The 23,727-nt window shown below is 42.0% G+C and overlaps 1 protein-coding gene and 1 long non-coding RNA gene across 3 annotated transcripts in view; one reads left to right on the top strand and one right to left on the bottom strand.

Annotated features, from left to right (window-relative positions):
• Window positions 1-23,727, bottom strand: part of CLDN10 (claudin 10) — a 269,694-nt gene that overhangs the window by 61,716 nt on the left and 184,251 nt on the right. Inside the window, exon 2 of one of the 2 annotated variants that reach the window (XM_079973083.1) lies at window positions 5,990-6,154. In XM_079973083.1, the coding sequence (XP_079829209.1) occupies window positions 5,990-6,154 (165 nt within the window). Of the gene's footprint in view, window positions 1-5,989; window positions 6,416-23,727 lie in introns of those variants that run through there. The other variant, XM_079973082.1, reaches the window with a different exon arrangement.
• Window positions 4,964-9,953, top strand: LOC307214459. Its single transcript, XR_013838116.1, has 3 exons — window positions 4,964-5,853; window positions 6,819-7,018; window positions 9,632-9,953. It is a non-coding gene; the product is annotated as an uncharacterized lncRNA (long non-coding RNA).

The following is a 23,727-nucleotide window of genomic DNA, read 5'->3' as shown; positions in this document are numbered from 1 at the left end:
TTACTGCAAGGCGTTATATGTGGGGCTGCCTTTGAAGATGGTTCAGAAACTGGTGCAGAAGACAGTGGCCAGATTGTAGACTGGGGCAGGAACATATTGAACTTATCTGAATATATTGCCCCAATTCTGGTACAACTCAATGCAAAGTGCTGATTTTGAGTTATCAAGGCTTATGCAGCTCAGGACCCCAGTAGCTTAAGGGCCATCTCTCCCCATATGAACCAACCCAGAACCTGCAGTCATCACCTGAGGCCTTTCTTCATGTGCGTCTTTCACAGCAGGTCCAGTGGGTGGGAACACAAGAATGAGTTTTTTGAATAGTAGCTCCCTGCTTGTGGAATGTTTCTCACGCGGAAGTTTGCCTGGTGCTCTTTTTATTTATTTTCTAAGAAGTGGGCAAAAAATAATCCCTTTTTACCTACATTTCTGGCCTTTAATTTCGAACGATTTTAAGTCCCCACAGCCTCTTTTGGTGGGACAGGATCTGTAAGACCCGTCTTGACATTTTTATAGATGTGTTTTTGAAGAGTTTTTATTAGTTTTGAGGTTGCACTTGGTTTTAGTATTTTCTTAGAAAAGCAACTAATACCATTGAAGTTTCAACATGGCAGATTGGATTTAAAGTGCTTCCAAACTGTTGGCTCCTAGCACTACTCAGCCATAGATCTTCTCTTGTAAGCTACCTTTAGAACTGCAATTACATTTCTAGACTTTGGGGTGGGTTATAACACTTTTTGTGAGTATACAGTGGTACCTCAGGTTAAGTACTTAATTCGTTCCAGAGGTCTGTACTTAACCTGAAACTGTTCTTAACCACTTTAGCTAATGGGGCCCCCTGCTGCCACTGCGCTGCCGGAACACGATTTCTGTTCTTATCCTGAAGCAAAGTTCTTAACCTGAAGCACTATTTCTGGGTTAGCGGAGTCTGTAACCTGAAGCGTATGTAACCTGAGGTACCACTGTACACCCTTTTTCGTGAGTATACACCCTAGGCCGATATTTATTGAGATTATCAGCCTTTTTTGCCTAAAATTATTATTGCGCCTTGCCTGGAGTACTATTGATCAAGAGATGAGATGAGATTCCCGCCATTCTCCAGAGGAGGAAGAGACTGTTATGTACTGAAGTTCTCACCTTGGGCCAGCAGGGGAATACTCTAGATAGTTTTCACTCAGGTCCACATATGCAAATAAAGAATTGAAAGTGACGTTCAGTGATTGGATAGTTACAGAAAGTTGTTACTGTTGCTTTGTAGTTGTTAATCCTGTGTGTTAAATTACAATTTATTTACCGTACTTTGTGCAAAGGAACTCAATGGGAACCAGGGAAAATTTAACCTCATCCTGTCTTCATCGGCCTGCCACATTCTGCTAGAACGTTACAGAATGGAATGTGCGGTATGTTCCCTCCTAGATTTTCCATCCATCCATCTATCCACCTAACCTGTAACCCATCCATGTATTCACCAAACATAACAACGTTTTGACTGTTTCCCAATGAACGTTTCCAAGGCAGCGTAAAGTAAAAATGTCAGAAAACAGAATCCTAGCAGAGATAGATATCAATTGCACACATGGCAATATAAAAACAAGCAGTAAATAGACCTAATTACACATAAATGGTTTATAGCATTATAAAACGGCTAAGGGCATGTACACAGTGTGGGATAATGTGCATTCGAAACTGGATGCAGGCACCTTTTTGGGGTGGGGTACACATGAGTCATCCTCATGCCCTCCCTGTCCCACACTGTTTGTCCATATAAAATGCATTTTGCTGGAAGGGTTGCAATCCGTTTTGTGCCGAGATTCCCGCCATTCTCCAGAGGAGGAAGAGACTGTTATGTACTGAAGTTCTCACCCTGGGCCAGCAGGGGGATACTGTAGATAGTTTTCACTCAGGTCCACATATGCAAATAAGGAATTGAAAGTGACGTTCAGTGATTGGATAGTTACAGAAAGTTGTTATTGTTGCTTTGTAGTTGAGCTCTATATAAGCAGCTTGGCTGAACCCTTCAGTTCAGTTCTGTTCTGGCCTGTGAATAAACAAGAGCTGTCTGAAGAATCGCTGTGTCGTCTGATATGTTCACCCACAACTTAACAGAGACTGTCCTAGGCACTGTGTCTTCCAAAGCCAGCCTGGGGTGTTCTTAGGTCTGCAACTGCTGTTCCTGAGCTTTCTCCTTTTGTCTTTTAGAGCTTATCTGGATATTGTTGGGACAGGTTACAAAGGCAAGAACCTTATGGTTTGATTACTTCCTAACTCCTTTCTCTCAGCTTGCCTTCTCCAGACTGCAACCCCCTTTCTCCAATGTCGTCCCCATGGAAGGTAGCCACCAGGTTATCAGCATACCAATCCACAACCAGTAGCCTTGGATCTCTAGGGGTTAGGTCTAGAATGGAAAAAGCCTTCTCCAAGTCCATCTCCTCCTGTCTCTTACTCCTCTGGGGTGTGTGTGTGTGTGTGGCAGGAATTATTCTGTGCGCTGTGCCTTTCACAGCCACCTTGGTGTCTTCTGAGGTCAGAATTATGCATGCAATATGAGAAGCAGTACAGTAACTTAGCAACCTCTGTATACTGACATGCACCCCCTGTTTAGCAGGATAATAATGTACCGGTTTCCAGCCCTCCTCTTTTGAAAGAGAGTTTGCTGTGGCACTCCGTTGCAGAAGTGCTAAAGAAAAGGGAGTCAAATCCCCATGTCTGCAGCGATTTTGTATTATGAGATTATCCTAACCGATAGTTGAAAATGCTTGATTTCTGATCAGTGCCTTATTTCACTTAGTGTAATACTATACATTGGAAGTGCTTGCACAGTGTGTTTAAAATTAGCATCGCTGCTGCTGCCAACTCATTTGAGCAAGCGCTGTTATCAACGAGCTTCTTTCTCTGAATATGAGCTACAAGCTCCTGGTAGAAAGAAGTGGTTCAAGGGCTGCGTAGCTTTTTGTCCCGGGGATTCGTAAATGCTTGGAGCACCATGATTATTATCATTACTTGGCATGTTAAAATTAAACTAATCTTAAAAGGCTCACTGTAACAAACAGCAATATAGGCTTGCTATGGCCATCTGTGTTATCCATACTTACTGAAGGATTCGAAAGGGAATTATCAAGATCCTAGCCTCTCCATTCCCACTTGTTTATTGGCTGTGCCATTTTGGCTACAAAAGCAATAGCATTCTTTCCCTGAAGACTGGAAAGAGCGTTTACAAGCCTGAAGGGAGCACTGGTCGGAAGCCATAAATTCTGCATTCCAGGTGATAAGCGAGAAGTCTGTGGGGCGGGAGGAGAGTGGAGCCTACCAGTTACCGAAAAAAGAAATGCAAAAAAAAAAAAAAAAAAAGAGAGAGAGAGAGAGAGAGAGAGCTGCATTTCGACTTCAACAGCCTAGCCTAATTTCTCCTTAGCTTAGAAGCGGGTGACTGCAGTTCATGGTTAAAAAGAGTTGTTATGTACTGAGTTGAATAGGATCCAAAAGGCAGCAGTCTGATTGGTCCTAGAACAATAGGGTCCAGAATGCAGCAGTCTAATTGGTCCTAGAACAATAGGGTCCAGAATGCAGCAGTCTGATTGGTCCACAGGAGCCACCCAATCCAGCTTCAGGTGGAAATGAATCCGCAACCTGATTGGCCTACAGGTGAATCCCGGAATTAGCCAATCACGTGGGGCCCATTCTGTAAATAATGTATATAAAGCAGACATTCTGGGGGAACTTCCATTCCTCCTCACGACTATGTGCTGAATAAAGAGCATGAAATCCACTCTCGACTCCGAGTATATTTCAAAAGACTTGAACCACAATCCTAGGTTCAGACAACATGCTAAGCCAAACCTCACTTAGTTGCCACACTAACCTAAAAAGCCAGGGAGGGAGCAAAACAGCTGTGATTTCTTCTTCAGAAGGTAGCACGTGTATGCTAAGACTCGGTTTTGTTTTGTGTGGATGTGGGCAATGACAGCTATTAACCAAGTTGCCCTAGTGCATCTGCGACTACTTGGTAAACTGGGAAAATTCATTCCTGACTGAGATTTTTTCCTTTAAAAATGTTTAGGGGTACTCTCATTTTGACTCAAGAAAACCACCATTTTATAGTTCAAATTGGGGGAAATAAATACAACAAATGGACAAAAGTACAAAGATTCACAAAATGTTTAGGGGTATGCGTACCTCTGCGTTCCCCTAGAAAAAATGCACTGCATATAATGAAGAGAATTTTAACACTCTCTTGCTGTCAGACATATGGCTAAAACTCTCCTTATCCTTTACTCCTCCTTTTCCCTAGAATGTGGGAGGCCTGCAGTATTACTTGTCTCAAATTTTCCAGGTACAAGAAGACTATTAATCTCAAGGAAGCCGCCACTGTAATAATCCCTTGTTTTGACAAATGAAGAACAACTGTGGTTCTCCTTAGTTTGGGTAGAATAGATCAGAAAGGTCAAAAATAAGTAAGGATGGATTAATAGGCACAAGCGAAGGATAATGATTTTTCTTGGCCTCTATTCCGTACTGTACAAGAACTGAACTATTCAGGTTGAGCTCTTTAACCCCAAGGTAGCTTTTGCCAACACTGATGCATTAACTCTCCAAGGAGTAAGGCAGAGCGTTTGTTCACATCCAGTAAATTTATAGATTCATGATCTAGATCCGTTACCTGGATTAGCCCTATCGCCCTATCATGGACATAAAGTTCGTCCTCAGTGTGGAAGCATCTAATTGTAGAGATCCTGGATCCATAATTGTTATTTCAAAGGGTTGGAAGCAAGTAGCTTTATAACATTTTAATTTATTTCAAAAGTATTGCAAGTTGCCTGTTACTGCTACCATTTTGTATTTGATGTTAACAGGTATTACTGACCATGTACATATAAACATGGTTGATGTATACCAGGGGTGGCCACCTCCCAAGAGACTGTGATCTACTCACAGAATTAAAAACCCCTTTTAGGGGTTCAGGTTTAGGAAGGAGGAAAGCCAGATTCTGTTTTACCAATGATAAAGAAAAGGACCCAGAGATCGACCACGATCTACCAAAACCTCCTGGGGATCTACCAGTACATCGCGATCAACCTGTTGGACATCCCTGATGTATGCTAAGAAGCCTGGCAATGTCCTTGTTTATGTTTATTTTAATATTATTTTTTATTAGTTTTCCAAATTGTTACAGAACAGACCAAATTACTTTAATACAATTTCTTAGAAAAAAACAGGTTCCCTGCTCCTGTTGCAAACATATGTCCATCACTTCCTACTGAACTGGACAAAGGAAAATAGCAATTAACTCTCCCAACACACCAGGTCTGAGAACAACGTTTATGAAGGATTTGAAATGGATTTTGTATTTATGATAAATAACACAGGTGCTGTATGTAAGGAAAGAATAAAGGTCAGCTGTGAGTATGGACTACAGCCAAACCTTGGTTGTCAAACGTAATCCGTTCCAGAAGACCGTTTGACTTCTGAAACGTTCGACAATCAAGGCACAGCTTCTGATTGGCTGCAAGTACTTCTTAAACTCAAGCAGAAGCTGCGTCGGACGTTTGGGTTCCGAAAAACATTTGAAAGCCTGAGCATTTACTTCTGTGTTTTCGGCATTTGGGAGCCAAAATGTTTGAAAATGGAGCCGTTCGAGAACCAAGGCTTGACTGTAACATCAAGAGAAGGATTAAGTGGATATTAGCGAAGAGATGAAGTGGCTACAGGAGGAACTGTTTACGTTTGATTTCGTGAGTGTTGAAGACCATAAGGAGCAGAAATGGCAGTGGCGGCAGCAACGAAGGGAGAAAAGAGCGGTGGCCAAGAAAACAGGGCTCATGCTAGCCTCCCAGCGGTCCCCCATTCCAAATCTCAAATGTCAATGACTCAAACAAGCATCCTAATCTAAGCATGTACCCCCCTCTACAAGTATCATGAAAGCCGTATTCGTTCCCCATCTAACAAGATCCACACATACATATAGATATCCACCCTCTAGTTCCCTTTCACTTACTCTCTATTTTGAAGATGGTCAGGTGAGGTCTGCAGTGAAAAGCACCCAGGGCATTTCCTGCACAATTCATCCAGAGACCCTGGAAGACCCACGTCGCTGTGATCACAGACGAAGCCCTGCTGGTCACTTTCCATTCGTTTGAGACCGTGGCCGCAATAATCGCTCCTATTCCACAAAAACAAAGGGCGAATGCTATAATCTGTACTCCGGACATGTTCCCAGGGTGAAATCTCCAGCAGTTTATTCGGCCACAACGGGAAGAGGAGCACACTTTTTGCTGTCTAGTACAACATTAGCAAATTACACAAGGGAACAAGTGTCAATGCAGATGCAAGTTTTGTTTTTCTTCATGTCTGGCTAGCATCTGAAATCATGAGCCTCATGCTTTTGCGTGAAGAAAGGGTGCACCGTATTGGCTTAGCAATATTTAGCAACGGCAACAGATAGCAGTATTGACGTTATTAATTTGCAATTCCAGGAAGGCTAGTTTTTGAATATATATATATATATATATATATTTCTCTTCTGGCATTCTGTCATATAAGTTAATGCTTAATTTTTAGTTAAGCTCAAACGCAAAACAGCTCATTGCTAAAAAAAAAAAGTAAAAAAAGTGCAGAGTCCAAGTTGCACAGTAGCACTTGACAATTATTTTAGCAAAAGGTCGTGAAAGAAACTCAGGCGTGCTTCAAGACTGGCTCCCTTCACCAGATTCGTCGCCCCTCCCCCATCTTTAAAGGAATTGCAGAATTAAAATGAGTCCTGTCTTTAGCATATACACATCACAGTATCTGAAGGTACTCACCTTGTCTACTGATTTATTTTACAGATGTATTGTGGCATCATCCAGATGCGAGTTACACCAGGAACTCGTGGAATGGCCAGGGCAAAGTGGTAGTTCTCTGCCGGCTTTCCATCTGTAAAATATGAATATTATGGACCCACCTGACAAACTGCTAGAATTATAAAGCTGAATTATAAAGCTTTCTCCTCCTTAATCTCAGTGTTAATGGAGATCTGCCCTATGAGGTAAGCAAATCTTCTTGTGTTTTTGTCAGTGTCAACATCCATTTCCCCCTGTGCTTCATCATTAGCTCCAGTGATGAAGAATTCTGCCTAGGTACTGTAGCCCTATACCAGACTTCAGTTCTCTGCTACTATAAAGAATGTCTGGGCACATACATACCCTGATGGATGTGTATCACTTTTCTTTTGTATTAAGTTATTTAAAATGACACAGCACTTGATGCAGTTCTTCCTTTCTCAGACATCTGCGAAACGTATTCTAATATACGGTATATATTGGGCAGTTCATTTTTCTGCTTTGAGCCTAGTATGCAATGAAGTCTTTCAAAATCATCCTTGATTGGACTCGGAAATCTGGGGAGATCTCCTTTGACTATTACGCCAGGAAGTGTCTCCTACCAAATCCTTCCTCATTTTCTCCAGTCTCCGAAAGACGAGTATTCTATTTTCAATTTCCTCTATCCAGAGTGAGGGCCTTGTGTTGCCAGGATTGGTGTTATGTGCTCCGACCGTCTTGTCCCTGCGAGGAACCTGGCTGGCTGAATTGTGCACAAGCTGCACTTTCAGAACTATCTTCAAAGGTAGCCTCATGCATTACATATTGCAGTAATCTAATTTACAGGTTACCAGAGCTCAGGCAGCAGAAGTTAGGCTGTCCCTTGTCCAGATAGGGGCGCAGCTGGGCCACCAGCCAAAGCTGATGAAAGACATTCCATGCCACTGAGACCACCTGCACCTCAAGCGACAGTGATGGACCCAAGCTGCATACCTGCTCCTTCAGAGAGAGTGTAACCCCACCAAGAGCAGGCAACCTCCTATCCATCTGGTCCAGGAAACCACTAATGGTGCCTTATCTGAATTGAACACTCTATTGGCTCTCATCCGGTCCACTACCTAGTCAAGTCATCCTTCCAGCACATCCATTGCCACACCTGCAAAGGAGAAGTAAAGCTGGGTGTTACTAGCATATTGCTGACAACATCCTCAGTGTTTTCTTGTAGATGTTATGTGGTCTAAACCACCAAGCATCTTGGGTTTGTTGATCAGAAGGTTGGTGGTTCAAATCCCCAAGACGGAGTGAGCTCCCATTGCTCTGTTCTAGTTCCTGCCAGCCTAGTAGTTCAAAAGCATGACAGTGCAATTAGATAAATAGGTACCACTGCTATGGGAAGGTAAACTCCGTGTGTTCTGGCCACATGACCCGAAAAGCTGTCTGTGGACAAATGCCGGCTCCCTCGGCCTGAAAGCGAGATGACTGCCGCAACCCCATAGTTGCCTTTGACTGGACTTAACTGTCCAGGGGTCCTTTGCCTTTTCTTAATATCACATGGATCCTGTAGAACCCCACATTGAAGACTCCATTTTAGAAAGATGCTCTTATGTACATTTTCAAAATTCTAATTCATTCATTCAGCCTTCAGTGGCATAATAAAATTATAATTCACAGTGGGTATAATTTTTCAGAGTTATGAAAGTTTTGTTTGAAATGTCACGATCAATATATGTATGCCCTGAACTGCTTAGTATAAATGAAGAGAACATAAAAAAAACCCTTTTAAATTGTGGTTACAATGCCACAGTGAGCCCTCTTGTTAAGAAAAGCCCTGTGGGACATCATGGGATGTCACTTAGAAAACAGATGCAGACAATTTTGCAGCGGTACACAAAGTTCTGTTCTCTAGATGCTTCATTTCCAGTAACATGGTGAAATTTCCCATGCCTACTGTATCTTCTAACTTTTGGGCCATTTCAGTAATTTTAGATTGCATTGGGAGTAAAGCTGTAGATCAATCGGCCATTAGTTTGTACTGCAACTGTTTAAATTGACTTCCATGGTGGCAATAAGGTACACTTTTCCTTAGCACCTGTCACCACCATCATCATCATCATCATATTTCATTGTCACCTAAATATGCTAGACTTTGTACAGCACTACTTTTAAGGCAACCCAAGGGCGTGTCTGGCTGGCTGAAACCCTGAAAATTATATCCACACAAAGCTTGAGGGCAAAGCTTGAGAATGGTAAAGTTAAGAAGATAGATCCTGATTGAATTGTCTGAATTCTCGACTAAATTGAGGTAGGTCTGATCTAGAAAGGCAATGCTTATATTCTTAAATTCCTCTCGTTTCCTGCCATTTAAACTACGTGTCATGCTAACATTTCCCCTGGAATTATTGAAGTTTTTGTTGTCGCTGCTTAAAAAAAACCCCAAACAGACACAGAGACTGCAGTATTAACCAAAAGACTAGTGAAGAGAAGGGCTTCCTAATCATTTTTCCTCCTGGGGTTTTCTTTCCAATCAAGAAGGCAAAAGATACAAGTACACGTCTCTTTTCCCCCCTCGGGGTGGGGCACTGGTTGGCAGGGGGAGATGTGATTTGCCGCAAAAGAGGCAGAACAGCTGCATGAAGCCATTTCCACTGCTGTACACAAGCTGGGGTGGGGGCAGGGTGGACGTGGATCTGAGACCTGTGAGTTTAGTCCTCACTGATCACAACCCTTAAAAGTTTTGAAGCGGGAGGAGGAGGAAGTTAATTAATAATTTTAAGTAATTTATTTCAAAGTTAAAAGCTAATGTGTTAATCTATTTGAACCTTCCTTTTGTAATCGTGCAGCACTGTAATGCGTGAATAACAGCTTTATCCTGGCAGACAAATAGGCATTTGGATTGTCAGGAGGCTGACAGGTCACATAGCTTTTGGTAATGATCTCTCTCGTATTACTGCCCAACCCTGTTAGTTTGCATAAGCTCCGTAGAAGAAGCAATAAGATGGACATGTGACCTGGATTTGGGCAGGCCAAGTGAAAGGCATGTGAACACGGCAAGAAATGAAACATAATATTCTTATTATTCACAATAAGAAAAGAGTATTGGGAAATAATTCATAATGAATTGAAAAAATTGTTTAAAAGTACTTTTCCAAAACAACAACAACACCACAGAGTCCTTTTTGTTGGGGATAATTCAGATGTCAAAAAAGGTTATTTATGTATGCCACTACTGCGGCCCGTGTTTTGTTAGCCCCAAAATGGAAAACGAGCAAGGTCCCAACCAAAGAAGAATTTGGCAGCTCAAGCTTGTAGACTTAACATATACAGTGGTGCCTCGCAAGACGAAAAGAATCCGTTCTGCGATTCTCTTCGTCTAGCGATTTTTTCGTCTTGCGAAGCAAGCCCATTGATGGCTTAGCGGATTAGCGCTATTAGCGGTTTAGTGGCTTTTAGCAGCTTTTAGCGGCTTTTAGCGGCTTAGCGGCTTAGCGGCTTAGAAAAAAGGGGGGGGGGGGGAAAACCCGTAGGAACTCGCAAGACATTTTCGTCTTGCGAAGCAAGCCCATAGGAAATTAGTTTTGCAAAGCACCTCCAAAACGGAAAACTCTTTCATCTAGCAAGTTTTCCGTCTTGCGAGGCATTCGTCTTGCGGGGCACCACTGTATAATAAGGGAACAAGAAGAACATATGTTTAAAGAAGATTGGAAAATGTTTATTGAATATATGGGTGGAAATTCTGTACATTTGAAAACGTGGGCAGCAGTAAGATAAATTCAACAGTGTAAGTTTTGATGGCTGTAATAACGGAATACTGAATGGTTTAGTTTATGTAAAATATGCAGGGATTTAGGTTATGCAAAATGAACCATGGAAAGAGAAGAAGGGAAGTCATTGATACTTTGTTTTGTTGTTGTTTAGTCGTTTAGTCGTGTCTGACTCTTCATGACCCTGTGGACCAGAGCACGCCAGGCACTCCTGTCTTCCACTGCCTCCCGTTTAAATGAATATTCTAAAATGTAAAACAAAATTTAATAAAAATTATGGAGGGGGAGTGGGCATTCACCAGCTTTAGAATCAAACCTGAATCAAGCTGGGGTCTGACTCTCTGGCTACTGCTCATTTCTAGCTCAGCTTTCATACACTCTGCTTTTGTCTTCTAACTACCAGCCGGGTGCGGGAAGAGGCCCAGCCCTTTGCCCTCTGGCACACTGCAACTTCCTATGTATCATAAGACACAGCTGGGAGAGCCAGTGTGGCTTAATGGTTAGAGTGTTGGAGTAGGACCTGGGAGAACAGGGTTCGAATTCCCACCCAGCCATGAAACAACCTAGGTGATCTTGGGCCAGTCGCCATCTCTTAGCCTAATCTACCTCACAGGGTTGTTGTAAGTAGGAGGAGGAAAACCACATACACCACCTTAAAATCTTTGGAAGATAAAGGCGATGTTATAAATGAAATAGCTAAATTAAATAAAGAAGGTAGATCAGTGGCACTTAGGTAGGGATGCAGGTGGTGCTGTGGGTTAAACCACAGAGCCTAGAGCTTGCCGTTCAGAAGGTTGGCAGTTCGAATCCCTGCGACGGGGTGAGCTCCCGTTGCTCGGTCCCTGCTCCTGCCAACCTAGCAGTTTGAAAGCAAGTCAAAGTGCAAGTAGATAAATAGGTACCGCTCCGGCAGGAAGGTAAACGGCGTTTCCATGTGCTGCTCTGGTTCACCAGAAGCGGCTTAGTCATGCTGGCCACATGACCCAGAAGCTGTATGCCGGCTCCCTTGGCCAATAAAGCGAGATGAGCGCCACAACCCCAGAGTCGGCCACGACTGGACCTAATGGTCAAGGGTCCCTTTACCTTTAAGGCCACAAAGACACTTACCTGACCTTTTCAGGAATGAAACAGATTTTAATCCTTGCTGGATCCAGGATCCCAGGAATTAGAAGGGACTCAGGCATTGTACACACTAACCCCCTCCCCGCAACTCACAACGATATTGTCTTTATGCTTATGTCCAATCTGCTCCGATCTCATCACCATAGGACCCAACTCCTAGAGGTTGAGGTCCCTTTGGCTCACCCCCCTTAAATATTTGAGAGGGCTGCTTCCTCAAAGTTGATGGGCATTGTCATTCAAATGGTGTGCAACTGCCACGTCTTGTGATCTATTATCCGGGACGGGGCTTACTTGCCCCCCTTACCAATTTTTTTTTTCTGATTGGCACCCCTGAAGCAGTTGTGGAAAAGGCCTTGGTCCAGTTTTACAGCATTTGTTTTACATGCAGGTCTCAGGTTTGGGCTTGGAATGTCTATATGAAATTCTGGAGATCTGCTGCCAGTGTAGTTACCGTAATGCTCTTCTAGTTGGATCAGAGATCTGTTTCACTATAAGTAAGAGTCTTATGTGCCAAAACCTTATGAGGTTTCAGAGCTGAATTAGTTTTCTAGTCTGTGCCAGGCAGATTTGGGTTCCTTCCCCCATTGTTTTAATGCTTCAATGGTTCTTTATCTTTTAAGTTGCAAAAGGTGATTGCATTGGGAACTCCTTTGTCAAAACTTCTTTCTCTCTCTAGGTCAGCAGGGAACCACTGCCACTTGGCCCGTTTTACAGATTAAACATTCCTGCACTGGTAACGATGGAAGCATCTGCAAATCTTTGGATCCAATTTTCCAACCGCTCCAAATGTCACAGCGCATTCTTCCTCGCGCACTGAGAACCATCTCCCCGTTTTCTTCATGCGCCAGTTGAATTGGAGCTTTCACATCCTCTGGGAACGAGAAATGTTGTTTTGGACCTCAGAAGGCCCTCTTGTCTTTTATGCTGCAGTCTAGAAAAGCTGATAGAAATTCACTTTCTTTCATAGCATGCCAACGTACTCCATCTACCTTAGTGGAAGGCAAAAGCGTGTGAGCAAAAATGGTAATGTATCAGTTGAAGAAATATTGCGGTACTATCTATTCCTGTGTTCGTGAAACCCAGAGGTGGCCTTTGTGGCACCCTATCTAGATCAGTGTCTCCCAAACTTGGGTCTTCAGCTGTTTTTGGACTACAACTCCCATCATCCCTAGCTAGCAGGATCAGTGGTCAGGGATGATGGGAACTGTAGTCCAAAAACAGCTGGAGACCTGTTTGGGAAATACTGCTCTAGATGCAGTTTAATTCTCAGCTTCCATCATCCATATTAGCTATGCTGGCCGGGCTAATAGGATCTGGATAATACCATGTTGGCTTTATTCTGCTGCTTGATATCATATAGGTGCTGTCTAAGTACAGTGGTAAAAGGTAAAGGTAAAGGGACCCCTGACCATTAGGTCAAGTCGTGGCCGACTCTGGGGTTACGGCGTTCATCTCGCTTTACTGGCCAAGGGAGCCATGTGGCCAGCATGACTAAGCCGCTTCTGGCGAACCAGAGCAGCGCACGGAAACACTGTTTACCTTCCCGCTGGAGCAGTACCTATTTATCTACTTGCACTTTGACGTGCTTTGAAACTGCTAGGTTGGCAGGAGAAGGACCGAGCAACGGGAGCTCACCCTGTCGCAGGGATTCGAACCGCTGACCATCTGATCAGCAAGTCCTAGGCTCTGTGGTTTAACCCACAGCGCCACCCGTGTCCCTATAAGTACAGTGGTACCTCGGGTTAAGTACTTAATTCATTCCGGAGGTCCGTTCTTAACCTGAAACTGTTCTTAACCCGAAGCACCACTTTAGCTAATGGGGCCTCCGGCTGCTGCCATGCCACCGGAACACAATTTCTGTTCTTATCCTGAAGCAAAGTTCTTAACCTGAAGCACTATTTCTGGGTTAGCGGAGTCTGTAACCTGAAGCGGTTGTATCCTGTAAAGTACCACTGTAAATTATTTGCTTTACTGAAGCCCAGTGTTAGTAACTGTTGTGGGGATAAATCAGAAAAGTAAAGCTTTAGGTTGACAATTTTAGTCCAAGTGCTCTTGTATCTTGCGATACTAAGGGTTAGTAGGCCAGTGGGGTTTAAATTTAGGTGAAGCCAGTAATTAAATGTCCTACGCCAAATCTGTAATTCGACAGAGGGGAGGTTAGCCTCTAAGCTCAATGAAGCCTTTAATTGGCTGTGACCACCTGTCAGCACTTCTCTTATCATCGCTAAATCTGAGCATGGGAGAGAGATTTCCCCACGCAATTCGGACACAAAACCGGTCACGCTTGTAGGCACAAGGTGAGAAATGCAGGCAAAAATGTAATCTCTCTAAGGCACGAGGGTAGCAGAGTCAAAAGTTCACTTCTGATATTGTTCGGCACACAGTAGGAGAGCATACAGCTTGGGACTCACCAAACTGAACCGAAGCCACCAGCCGTCATCTGTGTTGACCCGCCATGTCACAGGCAGGCAGCAGATAGGCGTAGCCAGGGTTTATGGTGGTGGTGGTGGGAGGACAAACACTTGTCCTTTTCCAGAACCGAGCTACCTGCCATGCAATAGGTCAATTTGCAGAAGCCACGCCTATCACTCAGTTGGGTTGCCAGTTGCATCGCTAGAATGCACCACAACATCGTCCAAGTGACCTCAGCGAGCATTTCAATTTCAGATATTCTCATTATTTCTACTTTTAGTTAAGTATTTTTATTTACTTGATTTGGGGGGACACCGCTGCCCCCCGCCCCACCTACACCCATAAGGCAGCATAAATGGAAAATCTTTTTTTTTTTTTTTATAAATATTTATTAAGATTTTTTTAAAATACAAAATGCAAAAATAATAAACAATATAACATGGATCATAACATATTTTTCAGAACTTCTTTGGACTCCCTCACGTCTCCCACTCCCACTTACATCGTTATAAATTTTTCCCAGCAATTTATCATCTTGTTTATATTCTTAAATTTTGTTCAATTAATTTGATCTATTCTCCACAAATTTTATATTTCCCTCAATCTCACTTATCGTCAATTTCAAATCTAATTCAGTGGTAGGCAATTATTTATGATCTAGCATCCTTCTTAGCCTTCAACCAAATTACAATACTTTTGTAGATATATCTTGAATTTCTTCCAGTCTTCTTCAACCCTCTCTTCTCCCAGGTCTCGGATTCTGCCCGTCATCTCGGCCAGTTGCATATAGTCCATCAGCTGCATCTGCCACTCTTCCAGTGTGGGTAGATCTTGAGTTTTCCAACTCTTGGCAATGAGTATCCTTGCTGCCGTTGTTGCATACATAAAAAATGTTCGGTCCTTCTTTAACACCTTCTGGCCGACAATGCCCAGAAGGAAGGCCTCTGGTTTCTTAGTGAAGGTATACTTAAATACCTTTTTCAACTCATTATAAATCATTTCCCAGAAGGCCTTCACTCTAGGGCAAGTCCACCAGAGGTGAAAGAATGTTCCTTCGTGTTCTTTACATTTCCAACATTTATTATCAGACAAATGGTATATTTTGGCAAGTTTAACTGGGGTCATGTACCATCTATATATCATTTTCATTACATTTTCCTTCAAAGCATTACATGCAGTGAAGTTCAGCCCAGTGGTCCACAACCTTTCCCAGTCCTCAAACATAATATTATGCCCAATATCCTGAGCCCACTTTATCATAACCGATTTAACCATTTCGTCTTGTGTATTCCATTTCAGCAGCAAGTTATACATTCTTGATAAAACCTTAGTTTTTGGTTCTAACAATTCTGTTTCCAACTTCGATTTCTCCACCTGGAACCCTAGCTTTTTGTCATTTTTAAAAACTTCTTTAATCTGAGCGTAATGTAACCAGTCTCGCACTTTATCCTTCATTTTCTCCAAACTCTGCAATTTCCAATTGTCTCCGTCTTTTTCTAATATTTCCCAATATTTTGGCCAATTGGCCTCCATATTGAGTCTTTTTCGGGCCTTAGCTTCCAGAGGTGAGAGCCACCTCGGAGTTTTATTTTCCAATAAGTCTTTGTATTTTGTCCAGAGCATAAATGGAAAATCTATCATATTTGGTTGGTCGGCTGTGTTTGATTTGACTGGTCACATCTGTGGTGAAAACTGCATTCACTCACAAGCAAATAGCCCATTGTACAGCTGTCTTCGTTTCATGACTGACAACAATCTGAAATTGTTAACAATGTTGCTGAGCCATAGTGACAGCAGAGTTTGCATGTTTCGCTCCGTTCAGCCTTGCTCTGCCAAGAGTATTCAGACAAAAAGCTATTAAGGACACCGCCTGCATGTTTTGGGTGCGCCTTCTGACAAAGACTGGCCCTTCCTATAAGGAAATATTAAACCCTTAGGATTAACAACGGCCACAAAAGAAGCCTCTCCAAATACTTAAAAGGCTGGATTCCAGAGCCTAGTGTTATGCACAATAGAAACTCTGCCAACAGCAAAGGGTATATTGGAGTTTTATAAAAAAAACTGTAAGAAACTTTACTTCCCAAGGGAACAATTCTATGCACGAGAAGCTGGCATGGAGGAAGCCACTGAAAGTTACTCCAGTGTAAAGTACACCATGTGCTGCTCTGCCTGGGAAGAGGGAAAACAAAATAGTGTTTTAAGCCGGGTTGCCAGGTCACATGACCAAACTCAGCCGGCTTAGGGAATATGCAGAAATGGCGAAACTTACCTGGAGAATATACTCCTTTTTTTAGGGCACGGATGGCAAGATAGGCTTGGTGTCTGACAGAATTTTCGGCTGTCAGGGCGGCTTTGTAAGCATTTTGCAGGGCTTTCTTTGCCTCAAAGCAGGTGTAATCAAACCAGGGTTTATTTGATGTTGTTGGTTTAGTTGGCCTTTTCTCTGTGGTATTAAAAAGATAGGGTTTTAATTGTTGGAGCAGGCTCTCATACTTGGAAACTGGGTCCTCAGGCCTAGGATTATTCCCAAAGCCAGTTAAAATTGTACGGAGTTTTTCAGAGGTTAGAATCTTCTTCAGTTTGGAGTCAAGTGCAGGGGTCCATTTGACTTGGCAACCAGGTCGCTCTAATGCGGTGATCTCTGCAGGGTATACTGTTCTCAGGAAGGGTGACTCGTTTAACAGAGACACCTGGAGGTGCAAAGGGAAGTGGTTCCCCCCTAAGAATGGGAGCACTTTTAAATTCACTATTTTTGTTAGCAATTCGCTGTCCGCCAACATATAATCAATTGTGCTGGATCTTACCCCAGACATGAATGTATATTCCCCAGGGATGTCGCCCCTGGTGCAACCATTTAGGATATGAAGACTTAGCTGCCTAGAAAATTTGAGGAGGCAGGCTCCAGCAAAATTTGAATGTTGATCCTTTGACTGCCTTGGTAGTTGTAAAGCCTCCGGACCAAAGTCATCAGGGTACCCTGTTTTTTTGCCTGTATTTGGTTTCTAAACTGGGGTCATCAGGGCCTAACCTTGCGTTTAGGTTGCCCACCAGCAGGACCTTTGCTCCCGGATAGTCTGTTAGCAGTAATCTGACTTAAGAGTCCAGTCTATTTTATAAAAGAATGGGAAAGGTTTATTGACTATTTACAGATAAACTGCAAACAGATAAAAACATTAGCAGGATTATTGTAATAACCGGCAGTTTCATAAGCGTATTTATTTAAAGTAGGTAATTAAATGAATTTGGATATGCAGAAGATATTAAAAAATAAATTTAAGGAATCGCAGAAAGAGGGGGAAGGAAGTCAAACTTTGAAATCTAAGATTGATTGTAAAACTAATGAAATGTATAAACTTGAAAAGTATAAATAAAAAGTAAAACAAAAAACAAAATCTGAGCAGGCTTAGGATCCAGCCTAAGTCCCCCCCCCCCCCCGATCCTCAGGGGGCTAAGGAAGTTATGCTGGCATGTCTTTGGCTGAGCCAGGGTTGGGGTCTTAATGCCGACTGAGCCTAAGGTCTCAATCTCTGAGGATCTTGCCATCGGACAGCCCTCTAAGTGGCAAATGATTGTCAGAGCTTGTGTGTGTTTTGTGTTCATAACCTTCACATTGGCTGCCTTGGGGAGGGGGGTTACAGGTTATTGTGCCCCTGTAATGCCCTTGTGAGTGGACTATGATTACACCTCCTGTTTCCTTTACAGATGATGGCAAGCAATAGACAGCATTCTGGAGGAAGAAGGAAAATAGACAGTGGATGCTTAGCAACTGCTGCGTGTCTCCCATGGCTGTTCTTTATTGCGGCCAGCAATTCCCAGTTTTTCTTCTGCCTGAGAAGAGACAGAGGTAACTAGGATGAACTATGTGGTCTTCAGATTGCAGGGGGACAGCTTTGTCCTGTTACATTTAGCGCGGCAAAAAACAAAAATAAAAACAGTCTGACCCAAATGCTGTTTGTATCCGCAGGGGCTTTCAATTAATGCAGACGTTGTGTACTGTGCAAGTTGCACAAAGAGCTTTCTGCAAGGATACCAGTGATACAAGACCAACTATAATTCATGCTAGGTCTGTTTTGATTTTGGGCACCGGGTGGTACTGTTGTGTTGTTACCTTGTAAGCAGCACTACAGCGACACCTACTGATGGAGAACGTGCATTACAAAGCAGCTGCCACGTACCGATCAGAAGCAACTCACACCCAATACAGAAAGGATTTGTTTGAAAAAAGTATGTACTCTTGCTCAGTCACATTTGAGTTGCTTCAAGCATTACTGTAACTTTACTGAACAAAACTGTGCAATCTTCTACAGTGGTACCTCAGGTTACAGATGCTACAGGTTACGCGATTTCGGGTTGCGCACCACACCGAACCCAGAAATACCAGAATGGGTTACTTCTGGGTTTCGGCACTCGCATGTGCACAGAAGCGCTAAATCACGCTTTGCGTATGCGCAGAAGCACCGAATTGCGACCCACATGTGCGCAGATGTGGCGCTGCGGGCTGTGAATGGTGCAGGTTGCGAACGTGCCTCCTGCATGGATCACGTTCGCAACCCGAAGTTCCACTGTATTTGCTTTGAAACTCCCTGTCCCTTTCCATTCTAGTCCTCATTCCCTATATAAAAGCATTCTGCTCCAAAAGAAACAAATACACATTTTTTCACTATATTGGGTGATTGTAAATTCATAAATTGGGTGTATCATTACCTACAAATAACACTTTAGGCCAAGGTACTTGCCAGATATTGTAAGGATCTGTGTTAAGTGCTCAGACGATTGCTGAAACATGCTGATTCCTATGCAGACACTGGCTGCAAAGTCGAGATGTGCAATTGTGTACGTGTTGGAAAGGAGCCAAAATCATGGGTTTTCTTTGACCTTTCTTTATAACCTCCAGGTGTTGATGGTTGCGGCGGCTCTAAGGTGATGCTAGGAAGCAGTGCAGTTACCTCTCCACTGGCAGAAAAAGGTGCTACTGATGAGAGAGGTATAAGGAGGATGGGATTGGGTAGGGGGATCAGAGCCTTTAGATCTACAGGTTGGTCAAAAGTATCAGCTGTACCAACCCTTGAGCAGCCTCAGCAAAAATTAGCTTCTATACTGCTCCCTGCTAATGTGTTTGTTAGCTGATACAGGTGTCTGGGGCAGGAATAATAATAATAATAATAATAATAATAATAATAATAATAATTTCTATAACGTCCTTCATCCAAAGATCACAGGGCTGTTTACAATATATTTTCACTTGAAAATGGTGCCAAAGGGTTGGAAATGCTCCCCTGAGACGTTTGGCGGTCGAAACAGAATATAATACAAGGGAGCATTTGCAACCGCTTGGCACCATTTTTGAGTGAATTGCCTAAAGTCAGATTTTTCCTGAAATTGTGACCCCGGGTATTGGGATTTTTTTAAAAAAAATTTTTTCCGCCGGTTAAGATGTCGAGATTTGCAACTGTTAGAAATTTGAAGGGACAACTTGTATTTGGGAAAAGACTCTATACTTTATAAGACTTTGTAAATTGTGTCCCTTCAAGAAAACATTGTGTCCCTCTAGTGGAACATTGAAGCTGTACAACTACTGGGGTTTTTTTCCATTCTTGGACTTGGGGATTTCCATGAGAATTGCAAACTGTGAAACTGACCTTGGCACATGGACAGCAGTGGAATGAGTGGGAGGACAAGATCAGGCAAAGCCAAAACACAACAACCTACTATAATCTCACAGCTGCGCAGATCATCTGTTCCTACAGTTCCTGTGACACGAGAGGAAGATTTAGAGCAAACTAAGCCTGAAGGAATGGCCACAGGAGGGGACTTTACCTCAGTGCTAGATAAAATATTTGAAAAATTGGATGGCCTGAGCAAGCAAGTGGCTGAACAATCATCTAAAATTGACCAAAGCACAGCTTGTGTTAACAATCTGACCCAACAAGTTAGTTTAAATGCACAATCTATTGGGCAATTGCTGGAGGCCACTACATTAAATTGTAAAACAGCCGAGGAGGCCAAACAGAAAGTAGAGGCTGTGCAAGAGGAAATCAAACCTATGCACAAACAGATTGGCGAACACCAGGCATATCTGTCCATGATAGAACTAAAAACTAGGGAAAATAACTTGAGATTGAGGTCGGTTCCAGAACTTGAAAAGGAAGATTTAAGTGAAGTATTTGACAAAAGAGTTTGCAGAATTTTGGCCCTTGGAAGAGGATAAAGACTTTAAAATTATAAGTGCATTCAGACTTGGAAAGGGAGGGAGGAAGGTCAGGTCAAGAGATTGCCTGATCTCCCTCAGAACGAAGGAAGAAAGAGATAAGATACTGAGTGCGCACTTTCAAAAGACTCTTGAGATTCAGGATTTTAGAGTGGAAATTTACAAGGATATCCCGAAACATCTTCTAGAGCTGAGATCTAACTACGGAGATCTGGTGAAACTACTGAGAAGCAACAGAATCATCTTTAGATGGGAGTTCCCCCAGGGACTATCTTTCAACTTTAGAGGGAAAAAAGTTAAAATCAAAACAGTTGAAGACAAGGAAAAATTCCTGAGTGATTACGGAGAAGACCTTCAGAAAGAGACTGAAAAAGAATTAGGAGCCCCAGGATCTGGACCATTAAGTTCATTATTTACACCTTTGGGTCTTGACGAGCAGGAGAAAGCGACACCACCGCCAAAGGGAGAAGAACTTTTGGGAGCCCTAGGAGGAAAATAGATATATCACAACATGTCTCTGCAACTATTAAGTTGGAACATTCATGGTTGTAACTCCCCTCAGAAGAGGAAGAAGATTTTTCATATATTAAAAAAGGAACAATTGGACTTAATTTGCTTACAGGAAACGCATGTGATTAGGCTTAACAGGAAAGTTTTAATTAACAAAAGATTAGGCCAAGAATTTATCTCATTGGACAGAGTGAAGAAGAGAGGAGTTGTCATTTATGCAAAAGAAAGCCTATCACCAAAATTCCTTTTTAAAGATGAACAAGGGAGAATTTTGGCAATTGAAATTCAAACACAAGGAGAAAAATTCTTGATTTTAGGCATTTATGCACCAAATGAGGGGAAGTCAGAATTTTACAAGAAGTTGCATGCGACACTGCTGGATTACATGGACTACAACAATATTATTATGATGGGCGATATGAATGGGATGGTATCTACAAACATGGATAAAGCACAAAGACAAAACATAACAAAAGATGGCAGACTACCTAAAACTTTTTTTGACCTAACTGACAATATGGATTTGATTGACATTTGGAGAACAAAAAATCCCTTAGGGAGAGAAGGGACTTTCTTCTCTGAAGCCAAAATGACCTGGACTAGAATTGACCAAATATGGATAACTAGAGGACTGGCACCAAAGACTAGAAAGGTGGAAATCTGCCCCAAAACTTGCTCCGACCATAACGCCGTGAAGATGGAAATGAAACTAACATTAACTGGTTCCTTCAGATGGAAGATGAATGACACCTTATTAAGAGACCAAGAGATTGTTAAGAAGGCCCAAAAGACTTTGAGAGACTATTTTGAAGTGAATCTGAAAACTACAGTTGAAAAAAGAGTAATCTGGGATGCAAGTAAAGCGGTCATGAGGGGGTTTCTGATACAACAGAATGTTATAAAAAAGAGAACCCAAAATGAGAAAAAAGACAAAATTTTGGAGAAAATAAAAGAAGGAGAGAAAAAATTAAGATCGAAACCAAAGTCACAGGAGATTCTGAGAGAAATTAAATTATATCAAGTACAATATTTGAAACTGATAAACCAGGAAATTGAGTGGAAAATTAAACAAATGAGACAAAAGACTTTTGAATCAGCAAATAAATGTGGGAAACTGCTAGCGTGGCAGTTGAAAAAAAGACAGAAGCTGAACACGGTTACAAATCTTGAGGTTGAAGGAAAAAACATTCAGAATCCTGTGGAGATTAGAAAGTGCTTCCAGAGATACTTCAAACAAGTCTATACCCAGGGGCCACAGAACGAGACTGAGATAGACCAATTCTTAAGAACTAATGGATTACAAAAAATATCTCAAGAAAATAAGACAATATTGAACTACAAAATAACAGAACAGGAGATTGAAGATGCCATTCAAAGCATGCAACTAGGCAAGTCTCCAGGACCGGACGGATTAACCTCCAAGTACTATAAGACTTTGAAAGACTATTTAATTCAACCATTAAAGGAGGTGTGCAATGAGATTCTGGAGGGAAAGAAGGCGCCGGAGTCGTGGAAAGAAGCTTTCATCACATTAATACCAAAATCTGAATTTGAAAAGACACAACTCAAGAACTACCGTCCCATATCCCTTTTAAATGTGGATTACAAAATCTTTGCAGATATTTTAGCTAATAGACTAAAAAGAGTTTTAAATGAAGTGATACACAAAGATCAGGCAGGCTTTCTTCCAGGCAGACATCTCTCTGATAATACAAGGAACATTATTGACATTTTGGAGCTATTGCAAATGAATATTAATACAAAAGCAGTTTTAATTTTTATTGACGCGGAGAAGGCCTTTGACAATATTTCTTGGAATTTTATGAAGAAAAATCTTAAGGGAATGGGAGTGGGATGGGGGTTTGAAAATGGCATAGAAGCAATTTATTCAGAACAAAAAGCTAAATTGATAGTTAACAATGTGGTGTCAGAAGAGATTAGAATAGAAAAAGGAACACGACAGGGCTGCCCTATCTCTCCATTGCTATTTATTTCGGTCCTGGAGGTGCTTTTGAACATGGTCAGAAGGGACCGGCTGATCCAGGGAATTAAGGTCGGAGCTAAACAATATAAACTTAAGGGTTTTGCAGATGACTTGGTTTTGACATTACAGGAGCCAGAATCTAGTACGAAAAGGGTGTTAGAATTGATTCAAGAATTTGGTCATGTGGCAGGATTTAAACTGAATAAGCAAAAAACCAAGGATTTAGAGAAAAATTTGACAACAATGGAAAAAGAAAGGTTTCAGAAGGAGACAGACTTAACTGTGGTTAAGAAAGTGAAATACCTAGGGATTAACATGACGGCTAAAAATTTGAATTTATTTAAAGATAATTATGAGAAATGTTGGATAGAAGTTAAGAAAGATCTAGAAATTTGGTCAAAATTGAAGCTTTCCTTGTTGGGTCGGATTGCTGCTATAAAGATGAATGTATTGCCAAAAATGCTGTTTTTGTTTCAAACTTTACAGATTGTGGACAAGATGGATTGTTTCAAGAGGTGGCAAAGAGATATTTCTAAATTTGTCTGGCAGGGCAAAAAGCCCAGAATAAAATTTAAAATATTGACTGACGCTAAAGAAAGAGGGGGATTTGCCCTGCCAGACCTAAAGTTGTATTATGAATCAGCAGCTTTCTGCTGGTTGAAAGATTGGCTACTTCTTGAGAACACTGACATTCTGGACTTGGAAGGGTTCAATAATGCTTTTGGGTGGCATGCATATTTGTGGTACGACAAGGTAAAAGCTAATAGAGCATTCAAAAACCATATTGTCAGGAAAGCTGTGTTTAGTGTCTGGACAAGATATAAAGACCTATTGGAAAACAAGACCCCAAGGTGGCTATCACCTATGGAGGCTAAGGCTCTGAAAAAACTCAATATGGAGGCCAAGTGGCCGAAATATTGGGAGATATTAGAACAAGAC

Source organism: Podarcis cretensis, assembly GCF_951804945.1.
Source record: "Podarcis cretensis genome assembly, chromosome: 4".
Taxonomy (NCBI): domain Eukaryota; kingdom Metazoa; phylum Chordata; class Lepidosauria; order Squamata; family Lacertidae; genus Podarcis; species Podarcis cretensis.
Note: the sequence above shows the minus strand (reverse complement) of the source record. Positions and strands in the feature narration are given on the sequence as shown.